We start from the raw sequence: 26,140 nt of genomic DNA, 5'->3' as shown, positions 1-26,140 counted from the left end.
AACACCTTCTTATCTTGGGCTTCCACTCACTGGCCACTTTATTAGAAACACCTACTCCCTTTGTGCTTCCACTCACTGGCCACTTTATTAGAAACACCTATTTACTTTGTGCTTCCACTTACTGGCCACTTTACTAGAGACATGTACCTATCCCATGCTTTCACTCACTGGCCATTTTATTAGAAACACCCTACCTGCTGTGTGCTTTGACTCACTGGTCGCTTTATTAGAAACACCTACTTACATGGTGCTTCCACTCACTGGCCACTTTATTAGAAACACTATACCTCCATAAAAAAAGAGCAAAATGCTCAAAGCAGTTGTTTCTAATAAAGTGGCCAGTGAGTGTGTGTATGAATATGACATGTGACCTACATGTGTGTGTGTGTGTGTGTGTGTGTGGATTTATGCTGCTAGTTAAGTTTTCTTTAAGTGTGATAGATGACGGAACACACATTAGGCCTACAGCAGGTAATAATATTCAGATGATGAGTGTATTTGGGTGTGAATGTGAACAGATGCGTGTGTGTGTGTGTGTGTGTGTGTGTGAAAGAGAGAGTGTGTGTGTGTGTGTGTTTTGCAGGTGCGGCTGTATCCTGTATCTTCTCTCAGCAGCACGGATCATGACAGATGAGGCTAATCTGCAGGCCAGCAGGAGAGCACGCCAACCCAACTTATAATTAAATAATTTATCATAACCAGAACCCCCCCCCCCCCACACACACACACAGTTCCTCAGCTGCTGGTGACAGTATGGTAATGTACAGAGGAAGGCAGTGCTGTGAACCCTTTTCTCCAACCACCGTTCATCTTTTCTCTCTCTTTCTCTTTCTTCCTTTTCTCTCTCTCTCTCTCTCTCTCTCTCTCTCTCCATCTTCATTTATTCCCCTTCGGCAACAGTACATCTGTCTCTCTCTCTATTTTACAGCATTTCTCTTCCATAAACCACTTTCTTGGAAAGAGCTTTCCTTCTTGCTGCCTTTCTATCTCTCTCTCTCTCTCTCTCCCTCTCTCTCTCTCTCTCTCTCTCTCTCTCTCTCTCTCTCTCTCTCTCTCTCTCTCTCTCTCTCTCTCTCAAACACACACACAAGCAACTTGTTTCTGCCAGTGTGAACTGACTGTTCGCTTGCTGCCTAACATGTACATCTAGTGCTGTACGATATAGGCAAATTTTCGGTCGATGCGATTTAATTTCGATATCGATCGAAATACATGAAGGCCTCAGAAAAACTGCTAAGGATCTGCTAATGAAAATCTGTAATCCTGTATCTACTACTGTCTGATAATTTAATTTAAGTCTTTTTAAAGCCTCCTCTCACAAAAAATATATAATACTTTAGAAATAAAAAAGGTCAAAATAAATCAATGCACACTTTTATTTGCATATAGCAAAATAAAAACTGGACCTGTCAAAAATAAACCTATAACCTATATATATATGTTACCAATATAAATAACTTTAAAGTACAGCAGAGGCAGAGGTTCTTAATCTTTTGTAAACAAATTTAACAGATTAAAACTAAGTGCTCCAACCAGGATAAAGAATACAAAAAGCCGGTACCACTTTAAAATAAGACTACCTTTATAAAGGGTTTATAAATGGTTTACAATTAGTTTATTAATGGTTACTAATTAGGCTGTAAATGCCATAAAAGTAATTAATAATTAGTTATAACACATACATAGAAAGGGCAACAATATAGAGGACTGTGGGTTCACTATTTGGCAAACAACAGGTCATTGTTACCCTCTACATATGTGTTATAACTGATTATTAATGATTTTTAAGGCATTTACAACCTAATTAGTAACCATTAATAAACTAATTATAAACAATTTATAAACCCTTTATAAAGGAAGTCTTATTTTAAAGTGGTACCAAAAAGCCTTTATATACATAAAATGAACATGATATCCCCGTCAAATAAGCAAACCTATAGGCTTTATTAACTATAAATAACTTAATTACAACATAAGCCAGGGGTGTCAAACTCATTTTGGCCGAGGGCCACATTGGCATATTGGCTGTCCTCTGAGGGCCAGATGTAACTTATAAATGTAATAAAATGTAACCAAATGTAATATAAAATGAATGTAATTACTCTTTAATGTTAAATAACTCTAAATGGAAAAAATGTTTGCTTGTTGCTCTATTAACATAAATCCTTTTAATTTGTCATGTTATGAAATCCAAAAACTCCATCAATCAAGAACCAAACTATTCAAGTGAATAGAAATGACATAAAATACAAGTTATATTAACTTTGATCAAAACGTTTGATACTGAAATAAGGCTTAATAAATATAAAATCAAAAATTGTGAGCTGTTAAGAATATGTGATAGATTTAGCATTTCCTCAGATTTAGCAGTTCCTCATCCAACCACTAGTGGGAGCTGCAGCAGCAGCACAAGCCCCCGCTGTCTTCACTGAGTCAGAGCTACAGCCCAGCCACGGGCTACAGGCTCAGCTCAGCCAGTCTGGAGCGTTTTTAAAACATTTTAAGTTCTTCTGTGTAGGAAATAAAGGTTTTAACCCCACTAACCGGATAATACAGCTCTCTACAGCTCATCTTTCAGCACAAGCAGCTAACAGCAGCAGTTCAGAGCAGCGTCACGGAGTCACTGCTCGGATTAACGTTACATTAAAAACAGGTCAGTTAGCGCGCTGCTAACCTCAGAATGTTTATAACTACGGAGTTTAGTGGACACACCACGGCTGCAGGGTTAGACTGTTGAAGGCTACTGAAGACTATAAAAGGCTATTGGAGGTTATTGAAAGGGTTATTGGAGCAGAAATCAGTACAGGCTGGTTAGATAAGTGATTCACGTCTTCGTCCTTCGCTGCGGTGAAACTGAATAGCGCTGACACAGTGATGTTTATTAAAATCATTAAAACAGATTTTGTCAGCTATTGTCTTATAAATATTTACACATAACTTATATCTCTTCTAAAAAGCGTTTATTTTGGTCAGTAACACTCTTCGTAACACAAAAGGCATACCGGTCTTTCGCCTTGAAGCACAGCCGTCCGTCTGCATCAACTTCTCTTTTTCTGGACATTATGGGATAAACATTTCACCCGCGAAGTTACGCCTTCCCTCCGGCAGGGTTTCCACATCAATGACTACACTGCCGTGTAGTGGCAGTAAGCCGTAACTTCGCGGGTAATACAATCGACAAGCATTGTGGGAAACGTAGTTTTTGGTCAAAGCACGCTTCTGATCCATTTATTATAGACACTAAGATCTTACAAGCTCTCGCGGGCCACATAAAAGGACGTGGCGGGCCACATTTGGCCCGCGGGCCTTGTGTTTGACACATGTGACATAAGCTATTAAAGTATTTCAGCCTGAATAAGACTTTTCCATGCCTTCAAGGCAAATTTTCATAGGATAATCATAGGACTTTTAAAACATCAGTGCAGACAATAAAACTATAAATAAAATTGATTTTAGTAGGCTAAAAATTAATCTGATAAAAATAATGACACACAATCTTCAAAAATAAAATGTGTGTCAGATCCTGAGAGCTCCACTGTATAGGGATAAATTACTGAATTAACTCTGAGCTGACTTATTTGTTAGCTCAAATACATACTAAAAAAAACAAAGATTTGTGGACCAAATTTCCATGACTTTTCTCAAACTTTTTTGTGTATTTTTATTTTTCCAAAACTTATTCAGGCCTGGAATTTGATATTTTCAAATTCCAAGACATTTCCAGGTTTTTCATGACAGTATGAACCCTGTTGTATGTAGTGGAACTGCTTGAGGTGGTTAAACAGATTAGATGTACAACCGCTGCTAGTCTAGCCTAGCCTAGCCTCTCTGGCTGCGCGTCTGTGTAATTAAGTCATCACGCACTGACGTAGCTCAGCTATGTGTTATTAGAATATTGTCCAGGCCTCCGTACATCCATTTGACACATGCCCCGGTAACCAGATAACCAGGTTCTAATGTTCTGGCTGACCCACCCCACTGTCCCGCCTCCTCCCTCTTTCTCTCACCTGGTACTGAAGTGCCCAGTGCGACGAACACCACGGCGGTCACCGAGTCTTTAAGGCCGACGGTGCAGCCGAAATGCGAGGCCAGGTCTCCGATGAAGGCGGTGAGGAGTCCGATCATGCAGATGGACACGACGAAGCACGCCCAGCCGTTCCAGTAGTCAGTGGGCGGCACGAAGGCGAACAGAACCTTCCAGAAGACGGTCAGGAAATGCATGACGTAATCGAAGCAGGAGGGCAGCTTCTCCTCACCGCACTCTTCGTCATCATCGTCCTCACCTGCAAGGTAAAGAGAGAGGGAGAGGGTGGAGAGGTTAGGGTCTTAGGACAAATTATGGGTCATTAACAGAACTCTATGTTTTTCCTCCCCAATTTACAAGGTCAATTAACCATTCCATTTTTTACAACTCCCCCTATCACTAGTGATGCACCAACACCAGGAGGGTGAAGACATGCCTAGCACATGCCTCCTCTGATACATGTGAAGTCAGACTCCGCCTCTTTTCAAACTGCTGCTGATGCAGTATTGCGCTCTGAGGAAAGCGCAGCGACTCGTTCCGATACATCAGCTCACAGACTCCTTGTGCTGATCGACATCACCCTAGGAGTGATGAGGGGAAAGTGTGCCATCTACCCATCTCTGGGCTCTGGCAGTTTTTCTGTGCTAGAAATGCGCACTCTCTCCGCTTTTAGACTCTTTGCCCCGTTTTTCTGCGCTAGAAATGCGCACTCTCTGCACTTTTAGACTCTTTGGCCTGTTTTTCTGCGCTAGAAATGCGCACCCTCTCCGCTTTTAGACTCTTTGGCCCGTTTTTCTGTGCTAGAAATGCGCACCCTCTCCGCTTTTAGACTCTTTGGCCCGTTTTTCTGTGCCAGAAATGCGCACCCTCTCCGCTTTTAGATCCTCTCCCCGTTTTTCTGCGCTAGAAATGTGCACTCTCTCCGCTTTTAGACTCTTTGGCCCGTTTTTCTGTGCTAGACATGTGCACTCTTTCCGCTTTTAGACTCTTTGGCCCGTTTTTCTGTGCTAGAAATGCGCACCCTCCTCGCTTTTAGACTCTTTGGCCCGTTTTTCTGCGCTAAAAATGTGCACCCTCCTCGCTTCACTTAGAGAAAGGTGCCGGACCCGAGCTCTGATACATCAGCTAACAGACATCTGTGCTGACCAACATCACTCTACCCAATCTACCCACCCAGACAGAGCCTGGTCAATTGTAATCTCTCAGACTCTGGCCGCTGATGGCGAAGCAGCATGACCTGGGATTTGAAACGCAGATCTTTCCAGATTACAGTGGCAGCACCTTAGTCTGCTGGACCACTCAGAGCCTCAGAGCCTTGCCAAAGATCCCTTTTTTTCCCAAAGAGTCCATCACATTATACACACAATATAAACACAGAACACAGAGATAGAGAGAGCTGAGGCGGAGAGCCAGACAGAAAGGCGTTGTTTGAAATACGCACAGACACAACCTTCAAACGCCTTCACCATTCCGTTTGAAAAGAGTGGAGACCCCTTTCTGATAAAAAAAAAAGAAGCTTTAAGATGTTTCTCTATGTGTGTGTGTGTGTGTGTGAGTGAGCTCAGTAAGAGCCAATCCACTTTGTTTGCTATTCTACAGAAAAATTACCTTGAAGGTCTAGACACTGTGGCTCTTTCTCTCTCTCTCTCTCTCTCTCTCTCTCACACACACACACACACTCTCCTCTGTCAGGTAAGGCACTATAAAGAAGGATTATGTGTGATCTGGCTGTTTTAAATCGTCAGCTCCTCAGTCACTGGAGCACAAAGGCAAGCGGATTTGAGCTCTAACTAAAAAGGATTGGCTTATTGTTCCGTTACCGTGCTCAAATGACTGCCACAATAGGACCTGTGTGTTTACAGAAGTGGGACAAACCCTCTCAAAGACACTCACACACACACTCACACACACTCACACTCTGCATTAGCCATTCACAGCTCGGCTCTTGTGCTGTCGATACAGAAGAACCGGCAATTCTAAATGAAGTCTTACGCTGCATTTGCCTCATTTATCTCAGAAGTGGGAGGTTGAAGCTGGAACTGACATCACATCCGAGCTTTATGCAAGATTTTGGGCACATAAACCCAGTGGCATACAGTGAATATAGTGGGTACCCCTTCTGAAACCCCCCCCCAAGGACAGCCAAAACATTAAGTACACACAAAAACTCACCAGTCAGGCGGCCTATTACTGTGAATTAGTTTCACATTGAAGGGCAGCCTTTAAAAGGATTTTTAATATGTTGTGACACAATATCTGTCTTATTTGCAGCCGCAATTCCATTATAGTTAGCTCTGCTATACATAGTGAAAATCATGAATATGATTGGTTAGATTGGTCTATGACTTTGCTAATATACTCATTACTACAACCTTCTCAAAATCAGGAGAAGAGTCCATGCAGACACGTGAGCAGAAGTCATTTTAAAAAAGCTTTGATTGGTTAGAACAGCTGTCAGTCAGATAAGAGTCCTGTCGCAACTGAAAAACACAGACTAATGCTTTAAATTAGTTGCTGTTTTTTTTTTATTTTAGTTAATTTATAAAATAAGTCCATACACTTACAATAGCTATAATATATATTTACTGATTAAAAATTATGTAATTATTTACATGCACTTATTGTCACCCCTTCTCTGAAGGGTTAGAAGGGCCTCACTGCACACCACTGCATAAACCCCATATAAGTACGTCCAGACAGACAGATGTTGGACACTACTGTGTGTACGACAGATTTAATGAGACTCAAACAGACATAAGTGCTAATAAATGGTATAATACTACTGTTTTAATACTGTTAATATGGGGGCAGCTTATTATATCTTGGGTGGTGAGGCTTTCAAGACTTTCTGAAAAAGATTTACAACCTGTAGAAGCGTTCCAGTTACACTCCTATCTGAACTATGACTCATATATATACAGTAATTGGAATTATTTCGAATCATTTGATGAAGTTCTTATGATCTGAAATTCTTATGATTCAAATATGCAGCAATTGGTAATCATTTAGATAATCTAATGGAGTTGATTCTAATGATTCAGATATACAGTAATTTGAAATCTCTTGTTTTAAACTTGAATTTTATGATTCTAATCTTGGGGTTGCTGTTTATTTTAAAGATTCGGTGCAATAAATTCAAACAGAGATTTAGCCCTGTGGAGGTGGTGATATATGTCAATCTCCAGCCTTGAGCCACTTCAGCAGAAGCGACTGGGATATTAAAATGATTTATAGATGTGTTTGGATATTTGATCATATTCAATCTCACACAGCCCCCCGACTCAATGACCTTCCGTTATAACCAGAGGGACCCTTCAGGATAAAATTCATTTTTACCATTTGCACACACACACACACACTTTCTCTCTCTCTCTCTCTTAGACAGGAAAGCCTGCCACATACAGTTGATCGAAAACAACTACATTTTGGTAGATTGCTGAGACAATTTGACTGCATTTAGCGACAATGCAGTTAGTGTGGTCAAGCTCTTGGATGATCACCACCCCACTTTATCATTCCCAACTTCCCTTCTCCCTAATTCATCCCAAAAGCATTATATGAAGCTCCATTGTGCCACACAACACAGAACAACATCCTGACCTCACTAAAACTCTTATCACAAAATGAAATACAGTAAGTGGAAATCATTTAGATCACTTAATGAAACTGACTCCTATGATTCAGATACAGAGTAAATGGGAATCACTTGGATCATTTGATTAAATTGACTCCTATGATTCAGATATACAGTGATTGGGAATCATTTGGACCATTTGATGAAGTTGACTCCTATGATTCAGATATACAGAAATTGGGAATCATTTAGATAACTTGATAAAGTTGACTCCTTTAATTCAAGTACACAATAATTGGGAATCATTTAGATCATTTGGTAAAATTGACTCCTATGATTCAGATATACAGTAATTGGGAATTAACTGGATGATTTAAAGAAATTGACTTCTATGATTCAGATACAGAGTAATTGGGAATCATTTAGAACATTTGAAGAAACTGACTCCTAAGATTTAAATATACAGTAATTGGTAATCATTTAGATCATTTGATGGAGTTGACTCTTATAATTCAGGCACAAAATAATTGGGAATCATTTAGATCATTTGGTGAAGTTGACTCCTATGATTCAGATATACAGAAATTGGGAATCATTTGAATCATTTGATTCAGGTATACAATTATTGGGAATCATTTGGACCTTTTGATAAAGTTGACTCCTATGATTTAGGTATAGAGTAATTGGAAATCATTTGGACCATTTGGTGAACTATTTGAATACCTGACGTATTTGATTCAAATATACTGGACAGTAAACACAGTTACTCCAACAGAAAATCAGCATAAACTCTTTTCAATACTCTGCAGAGACGTGCTCTAATCCACAAACATCTACAGCCGCTCTGAAGTGTTTGTGTATCTCTGTATGAGCGCCTGTGTGTGTGTGTGTGTGTGTTGTGTGTGTGTAAGCGTGTTCGTTTTATCTCTGTGGTAACAGTGTGTGAGCACACCGTACCTCACTCTTCACTCATGCACACACACACCAGTCACACTCGCACAGTTTATCTTGGGCCGGAGTCCCGATCTTAATATCAGCGCAGGAATAAACACAGCGTGACATTTAGGAGCCTCTACACCAGAAGCGCCTCATTTTACTGCACTTACTTCAGCCTTTTAGTGCTGTTTCCTCTGCCTGTGGCTCTGCCTGTCTGTGTTTGTGTGTGTGTGTGTGTGTGTGTGTGTGTGTGTGTGTGTGTACACGGATAATAAACAGAAACGAAAGAGGCGAGAAACATTACATATTACAGAAGCATTTTGTTGCCAGGTATTATTAAAAAAGTCTTCAGCATGCTATTATTACTAGAAGTCATGTCCTATTAATAAAATAAACATCTCATTATTATGAGATATTATGTTGCAGTTATGAAATATAAATCTTGTATTTATGAGAAAGTAACCTGTTATGGCAACACCAGCCAATTTTAATGACATAACATCTCATTATTATGAGAAGTTTATTCAACTATTACATTTATGTTTTTATGACATAGCGATCTTTAGGCGAGCTGTTAACTGCACCGTGCACCGCTTGATTTGTTGGTGTTGGTGTTGGTCTTTGCAATCGTAACGATGGGAAAAGTACAGCTTGTGCGTCTCGAAATGCACAAAAGGCATATGGTAATTCGCTTAATTAATCACTGGTGTGTTTTGGGTGTAACATACAACATTTAACCAATCAGTGTTTCACATCTTCATTACCTTTAAGAGGTAATCAGGTGCGCTCAGACTAGTAGATTGCTATTTTAACGGCGCAGCTACCTGGGCGTGTCAAATACTTCTCAGCAGAGGAAACAGACATGTTTATTCTGTTTATTGTTGATGTAAAAGTTTGCATAGCTGCAAAAAGACACACGCTATGTGTCTGGAACAAGGACTTCCTCCTTTCAGTGTAAAATCTCCAGTTTGTGTAGTAAAAGACTACCATATTTTTGCTATAACTCTCTATTATAAAATCTATTATATATGAATTTTACCAGTCAGGTTATAAGGAGCAGTAAAGCCACTCCACTGAAGTACAGCGTTATACAGGATTTTCAGTGAGGTTTCTCAAACTGTGGTAAGTGCTAGCTGAGTATTATTGGCCAGTAGCCTGCTGCTAACCCCGGCTAGCACTGCTGGAGCAGCATTAGTACTACCCGCTTACTGCGTTAAGCGCTAGCTCTTTCACTGTTCAGAGGTACAAGCTACATAGGACGAACTGCTATCTAAAATCGCCCTGGCTTACCAGAACACAGAACAGGGTTCCTCAGTCTAGCTAGCACTAGCGGTTAGTGGCTAATGCTAATGCTCCAGCCATAGTGATGGATAAATTTAGGAATTTAAGCTTACTGTATATAAATGAAAGCGCTTTACTCACCAAATAAACAGTTTTCAAAAGAGAAATTAGGTAGATTCACATCTAGCCTTGTTTTTTTAAGAATGATAGTTATGTTTACTTAGCTTAGCTTTACTTAACCTAGTTATCCCTCCAAACAACACCCAGCAGAGAGACCTGCAACACCCCTGTTCCTTACTAGTGTCACATAATGTGCCTTATAATCCGGTGCGCCGTATAGTGTGAAAAATGCGTTCATCTAAATCACTTTTTGAGAAGCTTTCTCTGTATCAGACTTCTAATCTGCTTTTTAAACATTATTCCAGAGTATGTTATATGTTACAAGACTAAACAGCAAAAACAGGAGAGTTGAAATTTCAGAGTTAAACAACTGAGAGTTGATTTTCACTCTCAAAGTGTAATTTTCAAAAAAACTCTTTCAGATTTAAATGGTGTTCAGTGTTGGAGTTATTTGACAGAATTAAATATTTCAGTGTTAATCCCACTAAACCCAATAAATACTGTCCAACTCCACAGGGATTTAATTAAACTCCGCCCAGTTAAACACATTATTTGCATAATGGGTGTGTCCACCAGATCCTAACTTACCATCAGTGTGAAATCTTGCCCACCAGGGCTACCTTTCATTGGGTATTGTGTTATATTATGTTTAATGGTTGTTTGTCTAGACAATATATTGTAGGCTATAAGAGCAAGTTACCATACTTTGTACAATTTGTAAATTGTGATAAAGTGTTGGTAATGCACTAAGAAATATAATGGAAAATTACACGCTAACCCGTCCTGAATAATAATTAAATATCAAAAAGTCATATCAATTGACTAATCTTCTTCTCATTTACAATTTTTTTTAACTCTTTTTAGTGTTAGTGTAACAATTTAGGAAGTTAAAAGAAATACAAATATGAGTTAAAAATGAACTCTTGCAAGGTGTTAAATGTTGAACTATTTTGAAAGTGTTGATTGAACTCCCTGAAAAAGAGTTAAAATCAACTGTGTGGGAGTTAATTTAACACTTGCCTTTTTGCTGTGTACATACTCCAAACCAGGGGTGTCCAAACTACGGTCCGCGGGCCATTTGTGGCCGTTTCCTTTTTTGGAGCGGCCCGCGAGGTATTTTAGAAATAGAATGAAAGTTGGCCCGCTGTTAAGCAGGTTTTTATAATGTGAGATTCAAAGTTTGAACGCTAGGTGTCAGAAACGGGCCAAAGAGTCGGAGAGAGAGCGCATTTCTAGCGCAGAAAAACAGACCAAAGAGTCTAAAAGTGGGGAGAGTGCACATTTCTAGCTCAGAAAAACGGGGCAAAAGAGTCTAAAAGTGGAGAGAGTGCGCATTTCTAGCGCAGAAAAACAGGCCAAAGAGTCTAAAAGCGGAGAGAGTGCGCATTTCTAGCACAGAAAAACAGACCAAAGAGTCTAAAAGCAGAGAGGGTGCGCATTTCTAGCGCAGAAAAACGGGCCAAGAGTCTAAAAGTGGGGAGAGTGCACATTTCTAGCTCAGAAAAACGGGGCAAAAGAGTCTAAAAGTGGGGAGAGTGCACATTTCTAGCTCAGAAAAACGGGCCAAGAGTCTAAAAGTGGGGAGAGTGCACATTTCTAGCTCAGAAAAACGGGGCAAAGAGTCTAAAAGCGGAGAGAGTGCGCATTTCTAGCACAGAAAAACAGACCAAAGAGTCTAAAAGCGGAGAGAGTGCGCATTTCTAGCACAGAAAAACAGGCCAAAGAGTCTAAAAGCGGAGAGAGTGCGCATTTCTAGCGCAGAAAAACGGGGCAAAAGAGTCCAAAAGCGGAGAGGGTGCGCATTTCTAGCGCAGAAAAACAGACCAAAGAGTCTAAAAGTGGGATAAAGATAAAGATAGTAAGTAAAGTGGTGTGTAAATGAAATAATCAGGAAAAAAGTATTATTTAAAGTGGTATATTTCATTATTTGTTTTATTACAGAGTCTGTGGCCCGTGATTTCTCCTTCTGGCCCCCAACAAAAAAAGTTTGGACACCCCTGCTCTAAATGGTGTAAAATTAACACTTTAGGTGTTGCTATAACACTAATGAACAACACTAGAATAAGTAAATAGTAAACTGCACAGTATCATATTAACACTGAACATTTAACACATTTAATCAGTGTAATTTGTACTCTCTGTAGAGTGGGACCATATATGCTCCAAAGGGGTGTTAAAGTTAACTCTTTAGGTGTTGATCCAGCACTAATTTTACTAATTTTACTGTGTACTTAATCAGATATCTGTAGTATTCTGATTATGATCAGATTTGTAGTGCATGTAAATGGAAAATGTAATATAAAACGCGTGTTTAATGTCGTCCAGTTTATTGGGTCTAAAAGCGACCGGTGCTCCACCATCTGGCCTGGTGACAACTGTCTGAAGCTGACATGTTTATACTCACACACACACACACACACACACACACACACACACACACACACACACACACACACACACACACACACACTCACACTTAACCTTACTTTGTCCTGGAGCTCAAATTGGCATGCTGAGAAGATCTCGAGTGTGAACTGCCAACACCTGAACTACACACACACACACACACACACACGTACAAATATACACATACACACTCCAGGGGAGCAGGAGGTGAGTCTGGGGTCACTGCTTTGAGATCATATTGAGAGTAATTACCGAGACCCTGCACAGAGACGGTTCTCCCTCTTTCTTTTACAGGTTTTATTATTGCCTCTCATTTTCTTTTCTCACTCTAGACCGATATGAAGAGCTCCACGTCCAAACTGAGAAGAATAAGAGGTGCTGAGCTCCTTAGCTGAAGCTAATACATTTCAGGAGTGGTCACTTCTGAAAATTTGATCTTCAATTTGATCATTTTTAGTCATATATTTATTAAATACAGGTAATAGACTATCAAAAAGTTTGATTCGTCAAGCTCAGGTATCAGAGCATTTTTTTTAATTAGATTACGCAATATATTTGGTAACTTACAGTAACAGGGTTGCGAGTAACAGGGTTGCAAATCTAGGCTAAGTTGTGGTTTAACCCAGGAACAGATGCTAACTGTAAAATTTAGCTATGTATACAAGATCAAGATCAAACATGGTTATATAAGTATATAAAGTACATTTTGACTCTATTCATTAGTCTTACAATATGAGTAACAGGGTTGAGTTCACTGAGTGACACACACAACTCGGACAAACATATTTGGAAAAAAAAAACTTGTTAAAAAAATTGTTAGAGCACTCACTCTTGGTCTTGCCATGTGGGCAGAAAATGTCCTTGTGATGTCACTTCCTTTGTGCCAGTAGACTTTAAATATTTTTAACTCTTTCTCTGCAGGTAAAATTCCTTATGGTAACAGGGTTGAGCGCATGTTGTGGGACACGACTTAATAGCATGAAAAAACTGTAACATGCAAAACAATGTAGACCAAAGAAGTTGTTTTCATAAGTAAAGGAGATGCAGATCAACAATATACAAGACAAGAGGAAGTCATTTATTTAGAGCTTATTTTAATTGTTATATTTGCCAAAGGAGTTGGTCCCCCAATGTGTGGGACAAGAGAAAACGGCCATTTTTTGAGGTGGTCCAAAGGTATTCGGTCTTTTAAATAATATCTAAGGAGCTTATTTTTCCACCATATTTTACAGTTTGTCTTATAACAAGTACATTTTTCACAAAAAATAGTCATTTAGATATTTTGGATTTGTACATTTGAATTGTAAGGGTTGGGACAGGAAATGTACCAAAATCCTGGGATGTTCCATTGTCACCCATTCACTTTTTGGTCACAGATCTTGAGGTAATGAAGATATAATGCAAATCATACGGTATATTTTGAATATATTATATTGTTGTCCTATATTACAGGAGTCCTGAGGCACACAGACCACCAGGGGGAGCCTAGAAGAAGGAGGACAGAGAGGAGAAGGCTTCACTCACTCACCAGCACTGACTGTGATGGCCTCAATGAACTGATCTCTCCAGCTGTTGGTGCCCACCAGCAGAGCCAAGTTCGTCTTTTTGATCAGCTTATCAACCGTGTTCTGCAAGAAATGCACACAGAAAGAGAGAGAGAGAGAGAGAGAGAGAGAGAGAGAGGGAATTGGTCAATGAGGACAACACAAGTCAATGGAATTCACTTCCAAAAAAGTAGTCTTTTAAAGTAATTTATTGAAAATTAACTCAATTTTTCCATTTTTAACACAAAACATGCCTGATCATCCAGGTTAAACGTCTTTAATTTTACAACAGAGATGTAAACTCGCATCGAGTACCACTTTAAAGTAAGACTCCTTTATGAAGAGTTAAAATATAATCTGTTATTAATATGTTATTAATTAGGTTGTAAAGACTTTTAAAATCATTAAATATCAGTTATAACACATTAATAAAAATGGAAACAATGATTTCAAACCTTATATCTAGCTAGAAACTAAAATAAATTAGACTTTTCCATCAGTCAGCATTAAAGTAAAGTACCCGTCTGGAAAAAGTTTGGACACCATTTTCCAATCAGTGCTTTAATCTATAAGGAACATATGATATAATATATAATCATTTTAAGAGTATTTTTAAAAGTAGTTTGGTTGGCTCTAATCTGAGGTTTCTGAGCCTGGTAACTCTGAGGAACTCTTGTTCTTCCTTTCCTGGGGTGGTCCTGATGAGAGCCAGTTTCATCATATAACATTCAATGGTCTACTTTCAGTTCTTGAAGTTCTTGAAATGTTTCAGATTGACTCAACTTCATTCCTTAAAATATATTTTTAAAAATTACCTGCTCGCTCAACTTCAAAGCGTGAACTCACAGGTCAAAAGCAAAAGCGCTGTGCCGTTAAAATACCAATCCTCCAAAGTCAAGGCACAGCTGATTTATAAAGGAAATGGCAAGTGACACACTGATTGGTTTATTTCATGTTACGCTCAAAACACACCCATGGTTAATTAAAAGAATTAGCAAAGACACACTGACACGCCCTAAATTAAGCTGCACGGTGCACAGGTCCGATGCGTAGCTAAGACAGGAATAGACATCTGACTGTTGACTGTTGTCAGGGTTCGAATCAGTCAGTAATGCACCCGTGTTTTCAATTGCCAAGGTAGCAATACACCAGAAATTTCCTTAAACACACAACACTTCCAGACTACCACGCCCAACGGGGTCAATATATCTGTAAGCGCTGATGCTATTTAAATGACGCAGACTCAAGCTGGGGCGGTCCTGATGAGAGCCAGTTTCATCATATAACATTCATGTTAAAAATGGTCTTTTAAGTACGACTTCACTTAAAAATACTTTCAGTTCTTGAAGTTCTTGAAATGTTTCGAATTGTCTGAACTTTGTTCCTTAAAATATATTTTTTTCCTCACTTTGTTGAGTAGTTCTTGCCATAACATGGATTAAAAGGACTATTCACTGTATTAATCTACAATGCAAAAAATCATGAAAAAAACAAAAACACTTGAACACTTTAAGGTGCGTAAAAATTTTTTTCACAGTGTGCACAGTATTATTCAGCATCAAAAAACAGTTGTAATAAGTAATACATTGATGATGTAGCACATGCTAACACATTAGCACAATGCTAATAGGTGCTTATTAGCTTCATTTACCTGTTAAATCTGCGAAAGCCTTGTAGCTTGAGCTGCATGCCCGAAACTGTGTGTCGGTTGACTGATGTTACCTGCGTGCAGCTAATATCTGTCTTGGGAAATATGCTAATGTGTGCTAAATTACAGTGAAAGTGCTAATTTCTCACACATTTCTTACACTCTCTCTCACACACACACACACACACTCTCTCTCTCTTCAGATCCACTTGAGACAGGACAGAACACAGAGAGCTTTGGGCCTCTGAAGTCCGACTCATCAGGCTGCCTCACTGTGAAATGTGTGTGGGCTTCAAGTGTGTGTGTGTCTGGCTAAAGAGTGTGCGTGTGGGCCGAGAAGCTGCGCATAATGGTCTAAAGTGTCTGTCCTTTGAAAGAGTCCGTGCCTTTTGCATGTGTGTGTGTGTGTGTGTGGAGATTTCAGTCTTTTGGACACACGTGTAGGCCAGCGTTTTGAAAAGCACTTAAGAGTCCATGCCTTTGCATGTGTGTGTGTGTGTGTGTGTGATAAAATTTTTTTTAAATTAATAAACATACTGTTTATGTAACCATTGTCTTTAAACACACAGCAAAGACTGTGTTTTTTGGCCTATCTCCGATACCAATCGCGGGCTGGGCTAGATACCGCATTTAACCCAATTACACCCTGCGCATGGTGCGTCACAAGGCTCATTGCTATCTTACACCCCACCAACAGTCTATTTTCACACCTGGAATTTGCGTCGTTAAAATAGCAAAGACGCTTACTAATATATCTACGTCTGAAAGTGTGGAAGTGTGTTTAAGGTAATTTCTGGTGTATTGCTATCTTGGCAACGGAAAAAACACAAGTGCACCACTGACTGATTTAAACCCTGACAACAGTCAACTGTTAGGTGTGCATTGCTATATTGGCAAGGTAGGTGTACCGTGTGTACTCACAGGTCAGTTTCCTGTTCACGCAAAAGCGTGCCGTTAAAATACCAATAAAATACCAATCCGCCAAAGTCAGAGCACAGCTGATTTATAAAGGAAATGGCAAGTGACACACTGATTGGTTCATTTCATGTTACGCTCAAAGCACACCCATGGTTAAAAAAAATAATTTGCAAAGACACACTGACACGCCCTAAATTAAGCTGCACGGTGCACAGTTAATTGTACGATGCGTAGCTAAGAAAGGAATAGACATCTGACTGTTGACTGTTGTCAGGGTTCGAGTCAGTCAGTGGCGCACCCGCGTTTTCAATTGCCAAGATAGCAATACACCAGAAATTGACCTAAACACACCACACTTCCAAACTACCACGCCCAACGGGGTCAATATATCTGTAAGCGCTGATGCTATTTAAATGACCCAGACACAAGCTGTGAAAATAGAGCGTTTACGGGGTGCAACCTAGCGATGAATATTAAACTGACAAAACATATGTATATTCCGCAATAGTTGTTTGTCTGTTTGCGTGGACAATTCTAGCCAGAAACCACAGGTCGCAATTATTACGAACAAATAATGTGCCGTTTACTGTGGGTAGTAATGCCTCATACCCAAGCTGTCCCCATGCTTAACAGATGAAGATACATTTCTGAAATGTATATATTTAATCTTTCAGGACACAGTAAGGTTTTATTCTAATAAACTTCAAGAAGTTAATGTTAGTGCAGGTGCCACTGCACAGTAGAATAGTGCACCACCACTTGTTCACGCCCTGTCTTACCTTGAACTCATAGGACTCTTCAATGATGACCTCCAACTTAACATGATCTCCCAGCATGGGTTTGCCCATCTCTGCGATACGCCGCTCTTCTTCCTCCTCCCCGGTGAGAGGCTCCTCCTCTTCCTTTCCTCCTTCCTTCTCTTCCTCTGCGACAAAGAAATGCAACAAAGGAATTGGATAAGATCCTTCCGTTTTACATATTGTTCAGTTTCATTTAAAATTTCAACATTTTACAGCTGACCAAATGCAGTGAAGTGTCGTAGTGATATATTAAGTATCACTGTAAATCCCACTCCTAATCATAAACATATGCAAAGTTTGAAATCCCAGCATGCAAAGGGGAGACCTGGAATTGAACACACACACACACACACACACACTGAGAGCAGGGACTGGGGAGGTGGAGGACATGGCTGAAAGATGAAAATGTGATAAGGTAATGTGGGCTGTGGAGATGACTCCATTAGCTTAGCAACATTAAAGCAGGGAGAATGAAACTGAATCTCACACACACACCACACACACACACACACACACACATGCAGGGTTGGGAAGGAGAAAATTAAACTCCTCTTGGCAGCACCAGGTTTTATTTGGAGGAGGAGAGGACCTCTAACCTTATTTTTCATATATTTCATCTGCTCTTTCTCTCTCTCTCTCTCTCTTTTGCTCGCTCTCTTTTTCTGAAATTCTCAGGCACTTGGAGCAAAAGCATGCACGCAATCAAGTGTTTTCTACTGTGTCATTGTTATAATATTATTTACCAAGCATAAATTCAGTAATTTAATTTTGCTCTCACGTTATTATATATTTTAATACACTATATTGCCAAAGATATTCTCTCACACATTCAAATAGAAGGTTATTCAAATATAAGTGGTTTTCTTTCATTGCCAAATGAGCGCTAGGCCGCTAGCTACTAGATATTAACCTACACAGATTTCTATCCTGAGTAAAGCATTTCTGTTTATTTATTTTTTTATTATTTTGTCCAACGGGTGAGTGCTAGCCGCAGATAGCAAGCGCTAGTCAGCCACGGTTAGCAGCGCTAGTCAGCCACGGTTAGCAGCGCTAGTCAGCCACGGTTAGCAGTGCTAGTCAGCCACGGTTAGCAGCGCTAGTCAGCCACGGTTAGCAGCGCTAGTCAGCCACGGTTAGCAGTGCTAGTCAGCCACGGTTAGCAGCGCTAGTTAGCCACGCTAGCAGCGCTAGTCAGCCACGGTTAGCAGCGCTAGTCAGCCACGGTTAGCAGTGCTAGTCAGCCTCGGTTAGCAGCGCTAGCCAGCCCCGTTTAGCACCATTTAATGCCGCCCAATATTGGTAGACTGAGGAACCCTATCAGCTAGCGGTTTGTCCCATGTAGCTTGTTTTAACATGGTAAACATGCAGACTACAGTCCAATAATACTCACTCCTAAACAGCAAAAGTGCTAGGGCTGTTAGCGGTTAGCAAATAATGCTAACGCTGCTGCACTCAGCCTTGGTGCTGCAGAAAATAAACTGACAATCCTTTATAATGTTTACTTTAACAGATTGACTTTACTGCTCCTTACAACCTAACTGGTAAAATTCATACATAAGAACGAACGATTTTCTAGGAAATTTAAACAATTTTAAGTCTAAAGAAATGTTATATAATAAACAGAGCAACAGCGGATAAACAAAAATCTATATTGACCCCATAAGTAATGCAAGCGTTGCTCTAGAGGTGTATAAAGCCCCTAAATATTCAACTGTAGAGCAATGGATTGTGGTCTCTGTACTAATTGTGTGGGAAGTTGATGGTGGGATGGTGATAATTAAATTCCTGACCTCACTTTTTCATTAAACATTGTAAACAGAATGCAAACAAATCCTCAGAGGAAGGCTTCTAGTAGATCTAGTAGAAAATATTTCCTGGACAGAAAAGACGGTTTCTCAAAAAAAAAAAAAAAAAACAGAATTATTTTTTTTTTACCCTTAATTTCATAAGAAACTATTAATGAGTAAGTGTCCCAACACTTTTGTCCATATAGTATAGTATGCATTTATGTACTTTATGTACTCAAAACTTATCTTTTTAGGGAAACTTACTGCTGTTAATATATCTTTACTTGTATATTTTATTTCATTATTTTTTTATTATTTTATTATTATTTATATTATTTTCATTTTTTAATATATAAATACTTGCACTGTTACGTGTAAGTGCTTGTATGCATGCTTGTCTTTATTCACTATGCCTTTTGTCTATGGCTGTGTTGTTAAGCGCTTTGAGTTTTCAGGAAAGGCGCTATATAAATAAAATATAATAATAATAATAATAATAATAATAATAATAATAATAATAATAATTATTATTATTATTATTATGTATATTTATTATTATTATTATTATTATTATTATTATTATTATTATTATTATTATGTATATTTATGTTTATTATTATTATTATTATTATTATTATTATTATTATTATTATTATTATTATTATGTATATTTATTATTATTATTATTATTATTATTATTATTATTATTATTATTATTATTATTATTATTATTATTATTATTATGTATATTTATGTTTATTATTATTATTATTATTATTATTATTATTATGTATATTTATGTTTATTATTATTATTATTATTATGTATATTTATGTTTATTATTATTATTATTATTATTATTATTATTATTATTATTATTATGTATATTTATGTTGTCGTGTCAACTTTAGAACAGGAAACTAACTAACTAAAATAAGCCTGGAAGTGTATAAAGATGTTTATTCCAGGTACTTTTGGAGAAATTGTAATGGATCATTCATTTTTAAATTTGGATTAATTGTACAGAAAAAAATAACAGCTTTATAAAATTATGCAGATTTCATATTTTCCAGGAATACATTGGAATTTGCTTAGGAACATTTACACTGCTTGCTAACTACCCACTATTGTGTGATCATAATGACACCAATATCATCCTGGAACTTAAGACCCACAAATCATCCCTTAGTGCTAAACTAATTTAACTAATTTTACTTCATAATGTCTTTATTATAAAGCATTTAAAGTCCTTCAGTGAGACGAACCAATGCTAATAGAATTTATAATTCAGTTTCTGTAAACAAACAGTACAAGAGATGCTACATGACATGCAGTCAGTCAGCAGACTGTTTTATTACATATTATTACATACTATTATTCTTACTTTTTCCCCACAGGGTGGGAGCAGGGTAACTCGTCAGTCAGAGTCTATGGGAAAGATCAGCAAAGTTTTGAAAGGGTCAGGAAAAGAGGCCAAATGGGTCCAGCAAGTCACTTTCCCATAGCTGCAGACTGAATAATTACCCTGTCACCCAAACCCTTCACTAGACACTTCACTTTAAACTGATAAGTCTTCAGTGTGTAAATGTGGGTCAGAGTCTTTTAGTTGCAAGTATAAGAAAAACTCAGGTTTTTGAACAGTGGAACAGGGGACAGGTGCCAGGGTTGAAGACATATATGTGTCTATGTTACCTTCTGGCTCTCTCCCTTTAGTTTGGCTGTTATAGTCATTCCCATTGGGAGAACTCTTCTTTAGGTCGGACCAAACTCTGGTCCTTTGGTCCGGATCGTGGGCTGCAGTCTGTTTCAAAGCTGCTACTTTGGTTTGGACCAAACTGAAAACTCTGAAAGTCTGGACCAAACAGGGACCAAACTTTTAATGGTGTTACTCTTTGATGTTAGGGTCAAGGGCGTAGGAGCGGGCTTGATATTGGGGGGGGACACATTTGCCAATATGAACCCAAGCCCACCCAATAGTTTCCTAGAACAACATTTGTGGAAATTACTTTTAATTAAAAGTAAATTATTATTATAAGGTGATTTTACAACCTAAACATGTTACTCCACATTACAGCTACTGTTGTTAGAAAAATTATGCAAGCAATGTCTGAATTATGTACATATGACAAAAATTTTCAGTTATCACCTAATATTTAAAATAATATAACAGATTATTATTATTGTTATTATTATTATTATTATTATTATTATTATTATTATTATTATTATTATTATTATTATTATTATGTATTGGCATGTCAATTCTGTTGTATATTTACATTTTCTCCTGCACTTTTATTTTTTTCTACTGAGAGCTCTTCTTAAGATGGTGTCCTTTTATGTAAAAGAATGTAACTTTACGTTTCATAGAGACTTTTATAAACATCAGGACATGTGGTCTTACTGTGAAATACAAATGAACAGAAGCCACGTTACAGCAGTGTTTCTCAACCCAGTTCTTACATATTCTACTGCATATTAACACTGTTCTGCATATTCTAGAGCTTCCTCTGGTGGATATACATGATTAATTTAGGCTCCATAGGGGGCTAAAGGATTTTAACAGGTAAACTCAGTAAATGACTGTTTATTAGCTGATCAGGTGGAAAACACTAGTTTAGGGCAGTGATCGGGGTTAAGTAACTGCTTTAAACTACCAACTTAAAGTACTGTACGAAATTCTGGCGATCATCTACATCCAGCTTCTAGATAACTAGTTAGTTAGATCAATTTTCGTTCATTATAGCTCACAGTAAGTCCTGTAATCCTAAATGAATAAACAGTTTGAAAATTAAAGTGATTAGCTGATCAGGTACAGGGAAACATTACATATATAGTTTATTTTTTTCCTTTAACCCTGACTCCCAATCTAGCTAATTCCAAAGATAAGCTTACACACTAACACAGCTGCAGTTTATTAATCACAGTGAGTTTAATCTGTGTGCTGATTCAGAGACGTGTATTTTTAACCAGCTATCAGAAACATATCATCACAGTTGAAGTGGTTAGCCTATCGTTACCTTTCTTTTAGTAAAATCTCCGCATATCCAGATCTGTTTTAAAATCAGCTGAAGCTGCTGCGTCCCGATCCCGCTGCTAAATCTCACAGCGAGGGGGCGGGGCTTCCCCAACAGCAAACTGCCTCTGCTCCGCGCGCCGCAAAACCAGCAAGCTGATTGGCTGTTTCTACTGAGAGGCGTGACTTAATACCTGAACCGGCTCCGTGATTGGTCCGGTCTGTCTCCTCATTAATAGTACAGCTGACCTGAGCGAACTGATATCATTTTTGGGGGGGACAAATCCACCTGTTTCTAATATCCCCCCCGGTTCCTACGCCTATGGTTAGGGTGGATTATGCCATGGCTGAGGTGCTGTCTGTTTAATCTAAATGAATATTTTATATGGTTAAATAACACCATTTCGGTATCACAATATATTGTATAGTTTTCAAAATATACTTAATAAAAATGATACAGACATTTAAATTAATTATTTAGCTATTCTCATAAAAATACCAAGCTATTTAAACATGTCCACGAATTCCTTATTCACCCTGTTATTTGGAATAACTCCACCCCTTTAGGAAAATACATTTGACGTCTGTGACATCACAGCCTTTACATTGTTTTATTTTTAAGGGACTGAAGGCACTTGCTGCTGCATGTTCACCAATTCATAACATTAATTTCACTGTGTGGCACTTTACTAGAGCTTTACTACGGCCCGCGGGCCAAAGAGTCTAAAAGCGGAGAGGGTGCGCAGTTGTAGCGCAGAAAAACGGGTCAAAGAGTCTAAATGCGGAGAGGGTGCGCAGTTGTAGCGCAGAAAAAACAGGCCAAAGAGTCTAAAAGTGGCGAGGGTGCGCAGTTGTAGCGCAGAAAAAACAGGCCAAAGAGTCTAAAAGCGGAGAGGGTGCGCAGTTTTAGCGCAGAAAAAACAGGCCAAAGAATCTAAAAGCGGAGAGGGTGCACAGTTTTAGCGCAGAAAAAAACGGGCCAAAGAGTCTAAAAGCGGAGAGGGTGCGCATTTCTAGTGCAGAAAAAACAGGCCAAAGAGTCTAAAAGCGGAGAGGGTGCGCAGTTTTAGCGCAGAAAAAACAGGCCAAAGAATCTAAAAGCGGAGAGGGTGCGCAGTTTTAGCGCAGAAAAAACAGGCCATAGAGTCTAAAAGCGGAGAGGGTGCGCAGTTGTAGCGCAGAAAAAACGGGCCAAAGAGTCTAAAAGCGGAGAGAGTGCGCATTTCTAGCGCAGAAAAACGGGCCAAAGAGTCTAAAAGTTGCCGTAATTAAGGAGCTTAATATTAAGAGACATCATGAAATTAAACATCACTTTGAAAAATCTTAGTTTACACAACACTGTCAAAGATAGATAAAGATAGTGAGTCAAGTAAAATGGTGTGTAAATGAAATAATCAGGAAAAAAGTATTATTTAAAGTGGTATATTTCATTATTTGTTTTATTACAGAGTCTGTGGCCCGTGACTTCAAATATATTTCTCCTTCTGGCCCCCAACAAAAAAAGTTTGGACACCCCTGATTTAGGTGGATCTTATCTGGGGTGCTGTTAACTTGTGGTTTCTGAGGCTGGTAACTCTGATAAACTTATCCAGTGCAACAGAGGTAACTCTTGCTCTGATCAGAACTCCTCAGCAAGAAAAAAAAAAAACCCTCTCTCTACTCCCAAAACAACCCTACCTCAAAACTAAGGCAGCCCCCAGGGGACAAAAAGCATTGGCAACTTCCCCCATCAGTTTTACCCACAACATAATAAAGTCTGATACAGTAAGAATATTAAATAATATTAATTAAAACTGCTGTTTTTAAACAAAGCTGATATTTTGGCCAAGTTCAGCAAACATTTCTTCATATATTGTACGATTTATCATTCATGTAATTATTATTATGACAGGCAGGCCTAAATCTAATTAAATTATATTAGTATAATTATCTATATATAATTTTGAAACATAGTGAACACACAGATTCACATTAATAGACTCAATATGTTATATTTTTGAGGGTGTTTCCATTTATTTATTTTATGATGGTTGATAATGTAATTATTGTGACAGGCCTGTTTAAAACAATACATATTGTTGAAATATACTAGTATGTGTAATTTGTTTTGTCTTTCAGTTGTTGATGACATAAATAAAACGCTGACAGAACTACTATAAGTTTCTTCAGTATACAGTATACTATAATCATAAATTGAATTATAACACAAGTTAAAACTTTTCTCTAATGGGACCGAACTGAATTCTAATTAAATATCCCTACTCTAGACTGAAGGTGGACTTAACCCTTGTGCGGTGTTCATATTTTTGTTACTCGTTTACTTTGTTACTTGAATTTAATTCAGCAAAATGAAGCAATTCTACATTAAAATGCTTTACACATGCTTGCTTCACCTAAATTGCAAGCAATATAAACAAACAGCTTACATGAATAATATTTGCCCTTTACCTTTCTTATGTTACATTTCTTTCAAAAAGTGCTACTCTTTTTTTTATTAGTTTTTTTAATAAAATGTAAAAGAAAATGAATTAAACTCAAGATATGAGTAGAAAATTTGTTTAGTTGCAAATTTACAAATGAAGCAATGTTTATTAGCCCTTGGCCAAACATACTGTATGTAATATAAATGTGTAGGGGGGGGGGGGGGTGTACAGTGTGTGTTTATGGAAAATGTGTTTTGATATATGTTTTTCACAAAAAAATGAGCCAATGCCAATGAGTTTGAGTTAGAAAAAATATTATTTTAGTATCATTTGATGAAAAATGAAAACGGGTCCCACAGACCCGAACACCACACAAGGGTTAAATATTGCATTGACAAAAGCTTATATAATAAAAAACCCAGAAACCCCTGCTGTTCCTGATCTACTGGTCACCAGTGGCCCTGTGGTCAGAGACTGGCTGATGATGGATGGGGGGATGAGAGTGGGGTCGAGGGGGGCTGATTGTAGACAGGCTACTCTACACATAAACAGTGGAGCTATAAGGCAGGTAGGAAGTCATAAAGTGGGCACTGAGTAGAAGCAGAAGGTGGTTTCTAATAAAGTGGACAGTGATGAGAATACGTGTGTGTATGTGTGTGTGTGTGTGTGTGTGCGTTGGTGTAATAGGCTAGGTTTTTTCCTTTAGTGAACACACTCTCTTTCACCCCATCCTTGAAAACAGCACATTAATTTACTGAGATGCAGCCCAGCAAGACCACACACACACACACACACACACGCACACACACATACATACACACACACACACGCATACAACCCCACTTCATCTTCATCTTTATTTCTCTCTCTCTCTCTCTCTCTCTTTCATAATGCTAAGCACTTCGTAACCCTATACTTACAGACATTCTTAAAATTACGAGCGTTTCCTAAAAACTTCGCAAGTTGAGTAGTATCTTCAACTCCTTCATAACCTAAACGTTTTCTGACCCAATCAGAACTCACTAAGAACCTCTTCTACATGCACTTCCACCATAAAAAAAAAAAAGTCAGGTGCTGCCATTGTTGCTTCATCATGAAAAAAAATCATGAAATCATTCTTTATTTGTTTTAAAAATATTTTATTATCTGTTATTAGTTGTTATATTATACCACAGTTAGTTCCGACCCTGCAGTATGATTTGCTGAGAGGCGTTTTATGAGTGCCGTTATCAGCCGGTAATGAACTGTAACCGAAGCTCTACACGTATTACTCTGTTACATACAGGTAACCTAGCACTGATGCAGCTCTTACCAACCAAATGCGATGCCACTGCACACCACTGGCACAGTGCAGAAACGCCCTGTCTCTAATAGGCGGCGCATTTTAAGCTGAATGTAAGGTGGCCGAAAATAGGGGACCATGGTAATTCTGCAGGTCTTGCCGTTAGGGGGGGGGCCAAAGTAAACAAAACTTTAATCCTTAAAAAAACATCATCTTGCAAAGTCAAATGAGCGCTAGACTTTATTCTACACAGATTTCTCTCCTAAAAAACGTTTATTTGGGTGAGTAAAGCACTTATGTTTATTTACGGTAAGCTTAGATTTCCTTACTTACTTTAATCCTGGTTACATGGAGATATTTAGAGTGCATTATAAGTCGTCA

At 38.4% G+C, this 26,140-nt stretch overlaps 1 protein-coding gene across 2 annotated transcripts in view; it reads right to left on the bottom strand.

Annotated features, from left to right (window-relative positions):
• Positions 1–26,140, bottom strand: part of slc8a1b (solute carrier family 8 member 1b) — a 177,310-nt gene that overhangs the window by 16,863 nt on the left and 134,307 nt on the right. For both annotated transcript variants that reach the window (XM_049463790.1, XM_049463791.1), the window contains exons 4-6: positions 17,231–17,376; positions 13,870–13,969; positions 4,008–4,283 (exon numbers count right to left, since the gene is read on the bottom strand). In XM_049463790.1, coding sequence (XP_049319747.1) covers positions 4,008–4,283; positions 13,870–13,969; positions 17,231–17,376 — 522 coding nt within the window. The remainder of the gene's footprint in view (positions 1–4,007; positions 4,284–13,869; positions 13,970–17,230; positions 17,377–26,140) is intronic.

This window comes from Astyanax mexicanus, chromosome 14 (assembly GCF_023375975.1).
Source record: "Astyanax mexicanus isolate ESR-SI-001 chromosome 14, AstMex3_surface, whole genome shotgun sequence".
In the NCBI taxonomy this organism is placed as follows: Eukaryota; Metazoa; Chordata; class Actinopteri; order Characiformes; family Acestrorhamphidae; genus Astyanax; species Astyanax mexicanus.
This window is presented reverse-complemented; position numbering and strand designations above follow the sequence as displayed.